Source organism: Cryptomeria japonica, chromosome 3 (assembly GCF_030272615.1).
Source record: "Cryptomeria japonica chromosome 3, Sugi_1.0, whole genome shotgun sequence".
NCBI lineage: Eukaryota > Viridiplantae > Streptophyta > Pinopsida > Cupressales > Cupressaceae > Cryptomeria > Cryptomeria japonica.
In genome coordinates this window covers 841546117-841564164 of record NC_081407.1, presented here as the reverse complement: position 1 = coordinate 841564164, position 18048 = coordinate 841546117, and the positions used below count along the sequence as shown (strand labels likewise).

The 18048-nt window shown below is 30.1% G+C and overlaps 1 protein-coding gene across 1 annotated transcript; it reads right to left on the bottom strand.

Annotated features, from left to right (window-relative positions):
- Nucleotides 1-16367: 16367 nt before the first annotated feature.
- On the bottom strand, nt 16368-16833 carry LOC131070009 (uncharacterized). Its single transcript, XM_058005560.2, has one exon. The coding sequence runs from the start codon at nt 16759-16761 to the stop codon at nt 16462-16464; it is 300 nt and encodes a 99-aa protein (XP_057861543.2). The 5' UTR covers nt 16762-16833; the 3' UTR covers nt 16368-16461.
- Nucleotides 16834-18048: the final 1215 nt, after the last annotated feature.

Genomic DNA, 18048 nt, shown 5'->3' with positions numbered 1-18048 from the left:
GTTTAATGCATTCAAAAAAATAGTAAATTAATTCAAAAAAGTTCTAAAAAATATTTATGCCCTAGGTATTGATGTCTTCTTTCTAACAGAGAAAATAAATTTGAATTTATATATATATTGAACAAGTTATGTGTTCAAACATACACCTATATCTAAATTATAATAAGTCGGACTTCAAAACTAAATTAAATGAAAAATATTCAACATATCACTATCAAACCAACTACATGCCTTGGGTATTGATGTTACAAACCAAAATTCAAAATAATTAAGTTTTTATAATTTATAGAAAAAAAGTTACGCATTTCAAGATGCACATCACTCTGAAAAAATGTTTTTTGCTATTGAAAACTACTTTTCAAGGGAGATGGAAAAATCAATAAAATTTTATTCAAAAAAAATTGGAAAAAAATTAAAAATATTTAGAATCTACAAACAAGATGTTACAAATCACTAGTTTATATCATCTTCAAATTCTTAACAGTTTAAAAGTTATAGGTGTCGGAAAGTGAAAGTTTTTCTCAAAATATTCATCTAAGTGTCAAAGTTGGTCAAAAAGTGGGAACCAGTATTGTGAGTTCACCCTATGATGTACATTATTGTTAAAATATCATTGACTATATTTTCCTTGTTCGGTTAAAGTTTGATTGAGAGACGTTCAAACTGCTAGTGCATTATGATTAGCAATTTATCCACCTATTAAAAATGCTTATAGTGTAACTTGTATCAAAATAATTATTTATGAATGATATCATATGTGACATTATTCATTGTGACACTTCATCCTACACCATCTCATTCTGCCAAGATGATAGAGAGTGGGATTAATTCATCCGTTAGTTGCGCGAGATGATAAAGAGAGTGGGATCGGCTCATTTTCTAGTTGGACGAGACATTACTAATTGAGTTGGAAAATTGTCCCACGTCTAGGGGGATGGTAGGTAGCTGCACTAGTTATAAATAATTCTTCAATTTCGATTTTTTTGATATGATTTTGTGTATAAAGCACAAATGGAGGTTCATCAACTTATTTTGTGGTTTTAGCTTTCAAATATAATTTTCATTCATTTTTTCATTCTTTTTATAAAGGAAGTGTATCGGTAGTCATTATAGCCAGCTTTGCTAAACGTATATCTCGTTTCTATATGTGACTTCACAAATGCCTTAGTGCACTTTGGGTATGTATAAAGTTGTACCATTGTTTCAATTAAAAATATAAAAATTCTAACTACGAAGGCAAAGTGAGGGGCTATTAGTACATGTAAAAAAATTTAATAGACCTTTAATCATCATTTTCTAATTGGTTTCTTTAAATTTTTTAATTGGGGAGTTGAGTAAACAAGGGATGATTGGTAATTGAAACATGGATGGTAATTGGTGCTCTTCCCTTATGTTGGATATTTTCCAAAAGGTTAACACATGTTTTAATCATTTATAGTAATATTTAATTATCTTTGCTAGCATTATTATAGTATCATGCAAATGTTGAGATATAAGCTAGAAGTATTTATAATGGTGTGTCATATTTCGACTTATATTATCTACAATAGGTTTCACTTGTACCCCCTCCCCTCTCTTTCTCTTTCTCTTTCTCTTTCTCTTTCTCCCTCTACACACACACACAATATATACTGCAAGTTCCTACACATCAATTAGTCTTGAATCAACTACATAGATTATTGAACAATCTCACTAAGGCATTATCCAATACAACAAGTTCTTATCTATCAATCAATTAGATGAATTTAACAACATAGAGTAGTTCTCTATATTAAAATATTTCTACAAAGAGTGAGGTTAACATCACAGAGCTCAATTTTGACTATCAAGGAATGGTCTAATAGGTACATATTTGATATACAAAGTACACTAATAATGTTTTTATTTCTCATATCATGGCATTGAGATAATATATCCTCATTGTTATTCCAAAAGCTATGTTCTTTATCCTCTTTCATCTAACATTAAATTAATACTTCAAATTTTTGTCTAGTTGATTGTACAAATCTTTTTCCAAGTTAAGCACTTTCAAATTCACCTTCAACGATCCATTTTAATATTTTTTTTAGTTTTTTATGCTTTTTTTATTTAGATTTTGGATCTAAAATTATTTTCATCTCATTGATTTCTACATATAGTAGTATGGCTTTATATGCTTTCATCTATATTTGATCCCTAAAATCACATGGTAATTATGCTTCATTGATACATAATTTTTGTGTGAATTCTCACTAGCCATCCTCCCTATATTCTAAACATTAATTACATATAAAATTTAAGGTATTTACAAAAATATTTTCTTCAAATTTCAAACTATTTATAATGTTGTTCTTTCATCATGTTTGTGAGCTTCCCTAATCAATATTTATTTTTGTTACTTATACTTCCATTTTAGGGAAGAAACTTTTGTTTAAATGAAAACCAACTTTTTCAAATTATTTCACCTTTTGTAATGCTAATTGTAATCATAAAATTATTCTCCTTCATAAATTCATTACTTTTCATTCTACTAGATGATTTTTTTCTTCATTTTTCTAATTCTTTTTGCCTATATTCATCTCACAATTTTCTTTCAAATCCCTCACATTCTAACTTATTAGTAATTGCCACTAGGATAGTACTATTGCAATCAATTTTTATTAACTCATTATTATTCAATTGCTTCTCCACCAATAAGAATAGTGATTTTTTTTCTTTTGAATTTTTATTTTTATTTTTTAATTGTTAAGGTGCTTGATTTTTAATTTATTTAATTATAGAAATTATTTTTCTCGAACCTAATTGGCTCAAAATTTAACACGTTAATCAGATTTCATGGATCCACTATCTATAGGTTGTAATATTTCTGATAAATATTATTTCTTGCTATATTCACTTAACCATTTCCATAACTGTTTCTTTAATACACATAAATGGATTTTATTTGAATTGTTAGTTTTGTTTGAAAACATTATGACAATGGTACTAGACCCTTCATTTTATGGGTGTTTTAATTTTCTTCACTTTTCAAGATATTTCATATTCATGGAGGCCAATTTCTCTTATCCTTATCAGGCTAAGAGAAGAGAAGTAGCAAAAATACACATAGACACAATATGTAATATCAATTCTCAAGATGCAAATGATTTAGAGTTTATTCGACATGGCTAAATGACATTCCTTTTTTCATTCACAAGCTCTATCCAAGTGCTCTTTTCTCTATTGTATGTGTTGTATTCTATGGAAATTTACTCTAAAATAGCCTTATTATTTGTTGAAGTTCCTTGATTATTTAAAATAGTAAAATAATTGCTATGTTATCTAGTCTAATAGTTTTATTTTAGTGTGTATTCTCACTAGCCATTCTCCCTAGATTCTAAACATTTATTTCCTAAAAATTTTAAGGTACTTCAAAAACATTTTTCTTCAAATCTCAAATTATTTATAAAGGTGGTCTTTCATCATGTTTGAGAGCTTCCCTAATCAATATATGTATTTTTGTTACTTATACTTCCATTTTAGGGAACAAACTTGTGTCTCAGTGGCAACCAACTTTTTGAAATTCTTTCTATCTTTTGTAATACTAGTTGTAATCATAAAATCATTCTTCATCACAAATTCATTATTTTTTACTCTACCAATTGATTTTTCCCTTCACTTTTCTAGTTCTTTTTTTCTATATTCATCTTGTAATTTTCTTTTGAATCCTTCACATTCCAACTTATTAGTACTTGTCATTAGGCTAGTACTATTGCAGTTGGTTTTTCTTAACTTGTTATTATTCAATTGCTTCTCCACCAATATGAATTGTGGATTTTTTTTTTGTTTTTTGGTTTTTTTAATCTGTAAAAATTAAGGTACGTGATTTTTAAGATTATAAGTTATAGAAATATTTTTTCTCAAATTTAATTGGCTCAAAAAAATAGATCTTATTGTCAGATTTCATAGATCTACTATCTAAAGATAATTTTTTAGGCAATTTTTTTAGCTTGCAATAATTTTGATAAATATTATATCTCCCTATTTCCCTAGCCATTTTTATAACTATCTCTTCAATATGCATAATTATATTCAATTTGAATTGTTAACTTTATTTGAAAACATTATTAAAATTGCATATGGACCCTTCATTTTATGTGTGTTTTAATTTTCTTTACTTTTTAGGTTATTTCATAATGATGGAGGCTTAATTCTATGAAACTTATCTGGCCAAGAGAAGAAAAGTAGCATCGATACACATAGACACATTTTATGTGGAGTTATGTTAAAGATAATTTATATAAGATATATTTAGAAGGTATTCAACATGGCTCCTTAGGTGAAAATATCAATAAACACATAATCAATATTATTCTTGAGGGTAAAAATAAGGATACTATTGTAAGCTGGGATCCAATTACCTTGTGTGGTGTCCTTAATTTTTGGAGCCTAAAATTTTGTCCTCACCTAGGCCTCATTTTTCTATTCTAATTTCCAAGGCCTGATTGGAATGTTGATTCTACTCACACCACTTACCTATTCCACATATTCACCAATTTCTCAATTTCACCCAATTTATGGAGTCCGCATTTTGAAGACCAAGGCATACCATGACGTAGTCCTAAATTAGGACTAGTTCTTGTCATGCCCTATTCCTAAATTAGGATGAAGATGTACCACAACTTGGGTGTCTTAATTTTTCCCCAAATTGCACCCCCTAATGGTCATCTTGGATGAGCAATAATTTTGATCCCGTGTTGACTTGTTGCAAAAATTCTATTTGATTTTTGATGGTTAAGTATAAAAGGAGGTCTACCCCTCTCATTTTAAACCTAATAGATTAATTTATCATCCTACACTTTAGAAAATTCAAGTGAGGAAGCAATTAGTCATTCATCAAGCATTGGAGAAAAAGTGAAGTCAAGTTCAATCAATGAAGATGGCATTCACGATTCATGTTTTATGAAGACATCCTACATAAAACATGTAGCATTGTAAATTGTACACCTTTATTATTCTGTCCAATTTCACTCTTCTAGCACCTATTTTAGTATTTCCCTTTTCTCTATGACCTTTATTATAATTAATTAATATTTAATTCAATATTAGGGGTCTTATTACACTTTATTACATCATCACACTCTTATTTGGGCCCTAAATTCTAAGTGTTCTCTTTATCATTTTATTCTATTTATCTTTAATCCTACCCTAAATTTAACTCTTAAAGCATATTTTGCATATCTACACATCTTGGTTTGATCCACCAAGCTATATTTAGCATTAGAATTATGATAACTTGTATCCATTGAAATTTGGAAAAAGGTTGATAGGAACATGTCACACACCACAATGGTCCCACACTTTTTTCCCTGAATTTCAAGAGCTTAATAGGATTGTCTTATTCTATTCAAATCCAATTCTATGAAAACTATATCAAATCTAAGTTGGCCTAAAGGTGACTTTAATTATGAAATCCTTATATAATATATCCTTCTGAACTCATTTAAATCCAAGTAATCTAGCACTCCAAAGAATCAATTCCTAAAGAATCCTTGCATTCGTGAATCATTAACCAAGAATTTTCAGAGATCTTCAAAGTTGCATATTCATCCTTCAACTATTGTGGAGAAAAATTACATGAATCTTATGCAAGCATGTATGTATGATTAAAGTTTTGTGTTTATCATGCCATTTTATACAACATATGTGATTATTTTCAAAGAGAAAAGCATCATCATTAACAATTGTAGATCTAAGGTATATTTCCTTATGTAATTATTTCATTATTCGCATTCTTTCATCTAAGGTTAATTCCAAACTAGGGTTTTATTTAAGGAAACCCCTATTCCCAATAATTTTACTATGTGCAGAAATAGGTATAGAGCTGCATTCAAGAGGACAAACAATTTTTGTAAAGACAAAGAGGTAGACTTTTTGATGGTGAGAAATTTGAAGGACCACCATGGTCCCAAAAAATTAGGTAGAATTTATGGGAACAGATCCAAATCATCTTCTTCTACTGAGATCCAAGTTAGTGTCCCTGTATGATTATTGTAGCTCAATGTTTATGCCCAATATCTTCAATATCCACCCATTTACCCTAATTTAAATTTTTCACAATTTAACTTTGAAAGAGGGAATCAAACCCTAACTAGTGAATCTAATAACAAATATTATCCCTTTTCTTAGTTGGATTGAGGCTAGGTCTATTGGATTCACCTCTCTTTCAATGTAAAGGTTAATTTGGTTCACTAGTGACCTTATCCTATTTGGCTGAACCCTAGTTCTAAATTACTCCTCTACATTTTGGTGAACCCAACATATTTCATGCTTATTTTTTATTCCTTATCTCAGATATGATTTTGATGTACTTTAATTTTTAACATTTTACTCATAGATCTTATTTGTAATTAAACTTCATAAATTTAGAGATTAATATCATAAGAAGCCTAATTTATTTATCATATTTGACTTGTCAATAGCATTATTTTACAATTACATTTTATGATCTGATTGATATGACATTTTATGTTCAGATTTAGTTGCACTTAATCATTGTTTATGTAATTACTTTAGTGAAAAAATCTTAAAAACTACACATTGTTATCTCTTTTTATCATGAATTTTGAATATGTTTTTGATAAACATAAACGAGTTTTACATGGACCCAAAACCAAAAGTTATACAAAAACCAGTCATCAACCAAATAGACGGAAACCAAAAAAAATATATGGGAGCGCACTAGAATAGACATGAAAGCAAAAGAGACACAAATAGAAAACCAAAAGCACTCAAATAAGAGAGTGCACCAGCTCCTTGTTTTTCTGGATGGTAGTCTTATTAATTTCCTCAATCTCTTCCATAATGAATCTGGAGGTGCCTCTTTTGCTGCTCCTGCTTCTGGTCTTGGAACTACAGCCTATGGTTTTGTTGCCTCCAGCAGCGATGTTTGTGCCTCCAAGATCTTTCTCAGGATCACTGTGGATGGATTTGTACTCCGCAACCATGACATTGATCTTTTGGAGCCCCTCCATACTATTATTCATGGCCTCCTTGCGTATGTCAACCAGGTTCTTGAGATTTTTATTTATCTCTGCCATAGAATGTTCCACCTTTTCAATTCTTTGTTCATGGTTGCATTTCATAATCTCAACATCTTGGGAGAGCTTCTGGGTCATACTCATGAGCTTCTCAGACTCGCTAGGCTCTGGCAAAGCTACGAAAATGTCTATTATCTCCTTAACCCCAACTTTCAGGGTATCAATTTCTCTCTCCACCCACCTACAATAACACTCCTGGCTTTTGGTCGCTTCCATCACCGGGTTCATCAGAGTACCATTTCTTTGTAACCCACTATCCGCTTCTTTAGGCATTGTCCCCTGTTTTTCCTTCATGACATTAATAGGAATGTCCTATTTTATTTCATGGTCCAAAGTCTTTGGACCATAGTCCTTAGTCGAAAGCTTCTTATTTTTAGAAAGAGGCTTGGCCTTAGAAATCAGCTTGCTGGTGGATTTATATTTGTTGGCCGCTCATCTGGGGGGATTCTTATTGCTAAACATACAAAGGGTGACCATCATCTCACCTTCTCCATTGGCTTATAATCAGTTTCATCCAAAGGAATTGAACCCCCACTATCCTCCAAATCCATTTTCGAGTTAGATACTTTCTGAATATTAGAATGTTGGCCTTTCTTAGATAGAGAGGGCACAACTTCAAGGGCCTTAGCATACTCCATGATGAGAATAATAAGTCCTTCATGGAGAACAAGATTATGTGGGTTCTCCATATGTGTTTCAAGACTATTCTCTAAAGAGGAGGCCAGATAGAAAGGAAAAGAAATAATTTTACCATGCCTAAAATGCTTCAAAATGGTAAAATGGTAGGAAAAGATACTGGCATATCTGCCATCAAGTGTAATATACCTTATGATGAACTCAACCATGTCCGCCTAGTGATCCATAAGACCTTTCCTATTGTAGCCACCATCATCCATTTAGTTAGCTCTTCCATGCTCCTTGTCTTTGTCGAACAAATTTGCCAAGTCTTCCTTCCTAGTTTTCTTGTCTCTATAGAACCTTCTGTCACTCATCACCAAACCAGTAACTGTCACCACCAGGGTTTCATCTAGTTGGTAATCAGCACCGTAAGCCCTCAGGGCCCCTTTCGGCCACACATTGACAAAGGTTTCCGTTAGCAAAGGAGAAGGGCTATGGAGTTTTTCCAAGAAGGGGACAATTCCCCCATCAACAATTTCCTGCCATACCTCCTTATTTTTCTTCCAATTCTCAAAAGTAGGTGGTTCATGCATGTTCTTATCCCCACCCATAATATTATGGGTCACCAAACAACAAGGAATGGACTGCACCAGAGAAGTCTCTAAACAATAGCAGGAGATGGGCCACACCACAAAAGTCTTTGAATAGTAGCAAAAAATGGGCCACACAATTAGACAGAAAATCAAGGCACAAGGGAAGTTTCTAGATCTTCAGATAGGGAAAACAAAAACCAGTCATTTCTCCAACAACTCCATCAAGTCATGATTAAAATTCATTTATTATTGCAAGTGGGTGGAATCATCACAAGCCATATCACATGGGTTTTTTGGGAAAGAGTCCCTGCTACTCCCCCATTTAGCCGCCATGTAGCCCACTACCAAGTTGGCCAGTAGATCCGTCACTTTATTGCCTTCTCAAAAAATGTTCAAAATTTATTATATCTCGATAATCCTTGATCAGATTGGCAATCATCTAACAAGGATCCATATGCCCATTCAAACAATTAACAGTGTTTAGTGAGTCAGACTCCAGCCAGAATTTTCTAAACCCTTCTCTTTTAACCATGTGTAATCCAATGTGGGCAGTGGTAGCCTCCATAAAGTGGTTGTACTGGCCTCCCAATGAAGTGCATATGTTAGCATTTGAAAAAAAAATATTTTCATTTTCTTTCATTTAGTTGGTTTCGTGATGTATTTATTTCACAGATGTGATAGTGGATTAGCCTCCCTTGTTTCATTGAAGAATTCGCCATTCTTGAGCATTCTCCTTGTTGTTGAGCCTATATATGGGATTATCTACTTTAATTGTAGCATAATTCTTCAAATATGGTGCAAAGGTCACTAATTTTCTAAGGGATCACCCTCCAAGGTCTTTGAGACCCCAAAGTGTAGAGGGATTAGCAAACATCCTCGTTAAATTGGTCCAAGTTTTTTGATGATTTTAATAGTTGGAGCTGGCTTCTCCATGAGTATTTTAAGAATCAACTTGGTTTCTGCATTGTAACACTGTAAACCCATTTGGGAATGAACAAGTTGCACATGCATTTCATATTATACAATCTTTGTGATCTGGTTATCTCTTTTCTCTATAATCTCCCCTTTAATTATATATTCTCGGACACTCAAATACACAAAATATATCATCAATTTGTTTTCCAATATCAAATGCCAAAATTTCTTAAGCTCTTTGACAATGGAAAAGCCTTTTTATTCAACAAAGTTACATTTAGCTTCGTATCCATTCAGGGTCATTGAGTGGAATACAATTGCATGTTCTCAATATTTTTCATCCTCTTTCCACATCAAGAATGTGACTATGCTATGCTTGCTATCATAAACATATATAAGAACATCTTTTTAAAAATAAAGGCTTAACAATACTAGAGGTGAAGATATAGCTTCTTTAATATTTTTTAACAACATTCTTCCCTTTGGAGTCCACTCAAAAGCCGAATTTTTCTATAGCATGAGTTTGATTAGTTTGAGCAATCCTCAAAGACCAGATATCAACCTATATTCATCTTTTTACACCCTTGCCGACCTTTAACTTTCTACCATTTTTGACATCAAATTTAGTATAATCTCCTTTATATGTGACAATCTTCCAGTTGTTATTCTTGGCATCATCACAATCAAAAACATTCTCTCATCGGATTATTCCCTTTAGCAGCTTATTAGTCTTAAGAAGAATAATTTGCTTCTTATATTATGGGCTATAATATCTTTGTGAACTCACATAATTAGTGAATAAATGTGGTATTTTGAGAATCAATTTCAAATAGCCTCCTATTATGATCTTTTTGGGGGATTTTTTGATTTTTGGTTTCACCAACAATGATAACAAAGTGTTTCCAATTGATCTACTTTAATATTTTTCTCTTAGGGAACAAATTGAATTTTGAAAGAATCAAAACCTTCATTCATTTCCTGAAACCTATTCCTATAAGAGTACATGTGAACACTCTTCACAATTTATCATTCTTTATTGATAGAAAGTTTACTTAAGTCTAATCATAAAATTATTAAAATTCAATTTTATTCTAATACATTTTTAACTAACTAATAACGTAAACTATTTCCCACGATACCCACCTTTTGATTCACCGATCTATATTTCCATTTTCATTATTTATTTTTTATTTCTTTTTGTCCTTTTTCTTTACATTCTAAATCAATTTTTATTTTCTTCTAGTTAATTTCTACACATTAGAGTACAAATTCATAAGATTCAAGGGTATATTTGATTTCTTGTATTTACTAATGAAGAATTGATATTTTTGGAATCACTTAACCGACTAATAGAAATTTCCAAATAGGGTAGGTCAGAAGTAACCTACATACATAATCTCTACCTATAACGCTATTGTGAAATCCATCTAGTATCTTTAACACTTTCTATTTGCCTATGGAGCAAAGGAGAACATCATGAAAGTTTATTTTGAATAGTATACCTTCAACAAAAGCACAGTTGGCACCATGTAATGTATTAAAATGTCTTTAATAAAATTTTATAAATTTGTGAAGAATAATTAATTAAAAACAAAAACATGAATAATAATTTATAAGTATTAACTATTAATGACATTCAACTTTATTATTTGAAATACCTCTAATTTAATATAGGATTGAAATTTGTGTTAAGAATAATTAATTGAAAACACAAGTATGAATAATAATATATAATCATTATTTATGAATGTCATTCAAATTTATTATTCCAATTATCTATAATGCAACATTAATTATAAAAATAAAAAGTAGAATTATAATTTATATTAAGAAAAAATATAAAAATTAGAAAAAACATGAAAAAATTAATTTTGAAAAATGTCAAGTCTATCTTTAAAACTTCAAAAATCCATGAAAATGATTAGAAACTTTATTTATTTATACTTATTTCCATTATATTGTAAAAATAGATACACTTGAAATATCAACAAGTTAAGTTTTGCATAACAAATATGAAGATGCCAAGTTAAGAGAAAAAAAAATAGCTGACTAATTATCCTTTATGGTTGAATTTTTTAATAGATTTAATGTGTACAATTTACATAAATCACTTCCTCAAAGTTATAATTTAAAACCATTTCCTAAAATAAATGACAATTGATTTTAGATTAATTATGGGTTTTTGCTAATTATTTGTCCTAATTAATTAAGTTATTCTTTAATTATTTAATTAAGCTAATTATTCTTCAAAATTGACTCAACCACAACCCTTCAACATTATTAATCAGTCTATTTCTATTCCTTAATTAATTAGTCAATTAACCCTTTCATAAATATTAGTTAATTATGATTAATTCCTTTAATTAAATCATCTTTTTTTATTTAATTAAATCCATTTCTAATGTTTAAATAATTTCATTTAAATTAATTGCTTATTCTTCCAATTCTTCAAATTTGAATTTCAAATAATTCCATCTAATTTCATTTCTCTCAAATTCACAATTTCCCAAATGTGGATTTCAGTTAATTTCACTTCTCCAAATTAACATTTCACCAAATCTGAATTTCAATGAATTTTAGTTAATCTCATGCGTATTTCAGTATTCAAAAATCCAAATCCAAATGCAAATTGAAAATAAAAATCAGATTCAACTTCAAAATCCTACAACACATGTTGAAAATCTTAACTACTTGATCAAATTAATTAACTAATTAGTCAACTCAGTTAACTCCTAAATCACCCCTTTTCACTCTCAATAACCTTTTCTGACTAATCAATCAATCCACTTATCTCTCCAATCCATTCAATCATCTAATCAATCAACTCAGTCAACTGACTAATCTATTTAGTCCATTATCGAATCTATCTAGTTGACTACTCAATCAATCTTAGGTAACAAATCAATCAACTCTGTAAACTTATCAATGTAAATTAATTCACTTCCAATAAGGATTTGAGTTCAAAATCCTTCTCCATCTCTCATGAAAATCTATATAAACAACACCAATTTCTCAATTCAAGCTAGAATCACATTATTCAATGCAATTCTCTACTTTATGCAGGAATCCCAATGCAACACCTGAGAGCCACCTTCATACACAATTCAGAAAAGAGAAATGGAAGCCTTGCTATATCAATTGAGGGAGTCTTAATTAGATTATTTATTCAATTCAATTGATTTTTAATTGTTATATTATGATTTAGGAGTAATCCTGATTAGATTAGAGTTGTGATTCGCTCTTTGATATATGATTATGTTATTTATGACTAATTTACCATTGTTTCTTAGGGGTAAATTGCCACTTGGAGGGATATTATACAATTCATCTAGTATCTTTTCCACTTTCTATTTGTCTATGAAGTAAAGGAGAATCCCATCAAAGTCTCTTTTGAATAGTCTACCTTCAACCAAAGCATAGATAGCACCTTGCAATCTATAAAAAGTCTCTTTAATATGATAGGAGATCTATCAAATACCTCCTAATATTCATAAAATTAATCTAATCTACTATCTAGTCCTTCAATAACTTGAACTAGGTGACCAATACTAATTTTGGTGGCTTTTCCTTTATCAAAGATTCGTTTACTTTTACTAGATATTAATAGAGTCCTTTTCTAGAGATCACCTTGGTGAGTTGCTCCTTCATTTCATATTGTACAATCTTTGTGATTTGGTTATCTCTTTTCTCTATAATCTCCCCATCAATAATATTTCTTGCACACTCAAATAGACTAAATATATCATCACTTTGTTTTCCAATATCAAATACCAAAATTTCTTAAGCCCTTTTACAATGGAAAATCCTTCAACAAACTTGCATTTAGCTTCATGTCTGTTCAGGGTCCTTGAGTGGAAAACAATTGGATGTTCTCGATTTATTTCATCCTCTTTCCACATCAAGAATGTGACTGTGCCATGCTATCTATCATAGACATATATCAAAACATTTTTAAAAAAAGTAAGGCTTAACAATAGTACAGGTGAAGATATAGCTTCTTTAAGATTTTTGAACATTCTTCCCTTTGGAGTCCACTCAAAAGCCTAATTATTCTATAACATGAGTTTGATTAGTTTGAGCAATCCTGGAAGACCATATATCAACATATGTTCATCTTTTTTTTGTACACCCTTGCCAACCTTAAACTTTCTACCATTTGTGACATAAAAATTTAGTATAATCTCCTTTCTATGTGACAAACATCCAGTTGTTATTCTTGGCATCATCACAATCTAAAATAATATCGCATTGGTTTATTCCCTTTGGAAGATTATTACTCTTGAGAAGAATAATTTGATCTTCATAAGATTCTTTAATTATGGGCTATAATCTCTTTGTGAACTCACATGATTAGTGAATAAACATGGTATTTTGAGCATCAATTTCAAATAGTCTCCTATTATGATCATTCTTTAGGATTGTTGGATATTTGGTTTCGCTAACAATGATAACAAATTGTTTCCAATTGATCTACTTTAAAAATTTTCTTTTAGGGAACAACTTGAATGTCGAAAGAATCAAAACCTTCATTCATTTCCCAAAATATAATCCTATAAGAGTGCATGTGAACACTCTTCACAATTTATCATTCTTTATTGATAGAAATTTTGCTTAACTCTAAACTTAAAATTATTGAAATTCAATTTTATTCTAATACATATTTAACTAACTAATAACGTAAACCATTTCCCACCATATACCCACCTTTTGATTCACCGATATATATTTCCATTTTTATTATTTATTTTTTCTAAGTATTTGTCTTTGTTCTTTACTTTTTACATCTAATTTTATTTTCTTCTCATTAATTTCTACACTTTAGAGTACGAATTCATAAGATTGAAGGGCATAGTTTATTTCTTGTATTTACTAATGAAGAATTGATATTTTGGATTCATTTAACCAACTAATAGAAAATTGAAAATAGGGTAGGCCAGAAGTAACCTACATACATAATCTCCACAATGGTGGTTTCTATTGAAAAATGGCCACCTATAAAGCTATTGTGAAATCCATCTAGTATCATTTATACTTTCTCTTTCCCTATGCAGCAAAGGAGAACATCATCAAAGTTTCTTTTGAATAGAATACCTTCAACCAAAGCATATTTGGCACCATGCAATGTATTAAAATGCCTTTTATATGATGGCAGATTGGTCAAATACCTCACAATCTTCATAAAATTAATCTAATTTGTTATCTAGTCCTTCACAGACTTGAATTGGTTGACCAATAGAAATTCTAGTGATGTTTGATAAATCAAATCTTAATTTACTTTTACTAGATATTCACGTATTGGTTGACCAATAGAAATTCTAGTGATGTTTGATAAATCAAATCTTAATTTACTTTTACTAGATATTCACGTAGTTCTTTCCTACAGATTACCTTGGTGAGTTCCACATATACTTCATATTATAGTATCTTTGTAATCTTGTTATCTTTTTCTCTATAACCTACCCTTCAATTATATTTTCTTGGACACTCAAATATTCCAAATAAATCATGACTTTGTTTTTTGATATTAAATACTATAATTGCTTAAGCCCTTTGACAATGGAAAACTTGTTCATCAAAAAAGTTATATTAAGCTTCATATCCCTTTAGGCCCTTGAATGGAAGACAATTGCATGTTCTCCTTTTCTTTCATCATCTTTTGGATCAAGAATGTGAGTATGCTATGGTTGTTGTCATAGACATATATAATAAATCTATAGCTAACTAATATTCCTTTATGGTTAAATTTTCTAATAGATTCAATGTGTACAATTTACATAAATCACTTCTTCAAAGTTATAATTTAAAAACATTTCCTAAAATAAATGGCAATTGATTTTAGATTAGTATATAGTACATCATCAATACTTCACATACAATGAAATTTAGTATCTTTTACATCCAAAACCCTATTTGTAAGGTTGTCATGGTCATAATTTATTTAGTTTTGAATAGGTTTTAATATAAGATTTAATATTTTTTTGAAGAATAATTAATTAAAAACAAAAATGTGAATAATCATTTATAACTATTAACTATTAATGAAATTCAATTTTATATTTAAAATACCTCTAATTTAATATTGGTTGTACAAATAAAGGAGGATTAAAATTTATGTTAAGAATAATTAATTGAAAACAAAAGAATGAATAATAATTTATAATCATTATTTATCAATGTCTTTCAAATTTATTATTTAAAATATCTATAATGAAATATTATTTGTAAAAATAAAATGTAGAATTATAATTTAGGTTAAGAAAATAAAAAATAAAAAAAATTAGGAAAAACATAAAAAAAATTAATGTTGAAAAATGTGGACTTTATCTGTAAAAATCCTAAATTCCATGAAAATGATTAAAATGTTTATTTATTTATACTTATTTCCATTATATTGTCAAAATAGATACACTTGAAATATCAACAAGTTAACTTTTGCATAAAAAATATGAAGATGTCAAGTTAAGAGAAAAAAAATTAGCTAACTAACATTGCTTTATGGTTGAATTTTTGAATGGATTTAATGTCTACAATTTATGTAATTTCCTCAAAGTTATAATTTAAAACCATTTTTTAAAATTAATGACAATTGATTTTAGATCAGTATAGTATATAGTATATCATCAACATTACTCATAGAATGAAATTTGGTATCTTTTACATTCAAAACCCTCTTTGTAAGGTTGTCTCAGTCATAATTTTATTTAGTTTTAAACAGGTTTTTATATAAGATTTAATAAATTTGTGAAGAATAATTAATTAGAAAATATAAACATGAATAATAATTTATATGTATTAACTATTATTGTCATTCAACTCTATTATTTGAAATACCTCTAATTTAATATTGGTTGTATAAATAAAAGATAAGATTGAAATTTATGTTAAGAATAATTAATTGAAAACAAAAATATGAATAATGTTAACTCTGTGTGTGTTGCTACCTTGTGAGTGGGTTGTACACACTGGAGGATTAGTCTTGCTTCGACAAGGACACCTCCAGATTCCACGATAGTGAATATAAAAATACCATTCAACTTTACCATTCCAAATATCTATACAATATTCATTGTAAAAATAAAAACTAGAATTGTAATTTATATTAAGAAAAATATAAAAATTAGAAAAAAAACATAAAAAAAATTAATGTTAAAAAAAACCGACTTTATCTTTAAAACTCCAAAACTCCATAAAAATAATTAGAAGCTTTATTTATTTATCTATACTTATTCCATCATACCGTCAAAACAGATTGGCTGCCTTATTTTAGGCTTTTTCTTTTAAGCCGTTTTTTCATCTGCTGATAAACGCTCTACTGATTTCTCATCTGGTGAGAAATGCTTCTCCACTGATTTTTGATGTGGTGAGGAATGCTCCACTTCCTCCATGAGTGGTGACAAATTAGGATGATGTGGCAAATGGCAGCAAGTAGGATCAGAAGTATATCTGTGGCAGTCTGTACAACTAGGTAGCATTCGACGGTCTCCAATCAGAATGGTACGCTTAGCGGAGGAGACATGGAAATTAAATAAACTGAGCGAGACAACAAGTATGAGCTTGATGACCATAGATTTCCCCATACTCACTGCTAAGATGAAGGTAAATGGAGAAACACCAAACAACTCAGCAGATGAAGATGAAGATGAAAACGAAGACACAGAAGGAGAATGGAAATCCAGCTATATTTATAGAGAGAACATTATGAATAGTTCAAATGATGGTTAAATTTTGAGCGAGAGGCGTTCAAACTCATAGTGCGTGTAAAATAGTCCGTATATGACGTACGTTATTGTTAAAATATTCTTTGACTAGATTTCCCTCTTAAATTTTGAGTGGGAGACGTTCAAACTGATAGTGCGTTATGCTCAGCAATTGATCCACCTGTTAAAAACACTGAATAGAGTGTAACATGTATCAAAATAATTATTTATGAATGATATCGTTTGTGTTACGGCACTTGGAAACTCCACCATCTGTTCCGCCGGGTCATTTATGAGACTGAGTGTGGGATTGAGTCATCCGTCATCGCAAAAAGAGTGGAATTCAGTCACCCGCCAGTCTGGCTAGAGAGGAGTAATTTAGTTAGAAAATTGCGGTTTACTTCAGCTCTAGATTTCGATTTAGTTCACATCATCTAGGGTATAAGGTACATTGGTTACCATTAATTGACATTAATTGAGTTGTATCAATTTCTTTTATAATGCTAGTATGCAAATATACTAGCAATTGCATCTTAGTGTGCAATGGGTAATGTCAAAGAGGTGTGGAAAGTCAATTAGGGACAAATTGGGTCAATTTTTTTGCATAAATTTGTGTAGTACATGAGATCAATTGGTAGGTCAAATTTAGAAAATAATGTTGCTTGTGCAACAAAGTTCTCAATGGAGAAGTGATAGTTTCCAATCCACTTTGCATCCTCTTATAAGGTTCCAATTATAACTGAAACAAAACTTCTCAACTAGGAAGATAATCAAGGTCCACAATCAACAAGCTCATGTTATGTTTGAAATCAACTGAGAGGGAGAGAGAGGGAGAGCAGGGGAAAGCAAGAGAGAAAAAGAGAGAGGTGAAGAGATAAATATAGAGATATAGATAGAGATGGAGATGAGATGAATATGAAGATGGAGAAACAGGAGAGAAAGATGGAGAAAAGGAGAGATATGGAGGGAAAAAGAGAGAGAAGAGATAGGATTGGATAGATGTAGAGAGAGAGAGAGAGAGAGTAAAATAGATATGAACATAGATGTTTAAGAGGAGGAATAGGGAGAGAGAGATGAATATATAGAGGGAGACATTTATATAGATAGAGGGGGGAGAGAAAGATAGAGGTAGAAAGGAATATAGAGTGGGAGGGGATGTAATATCCC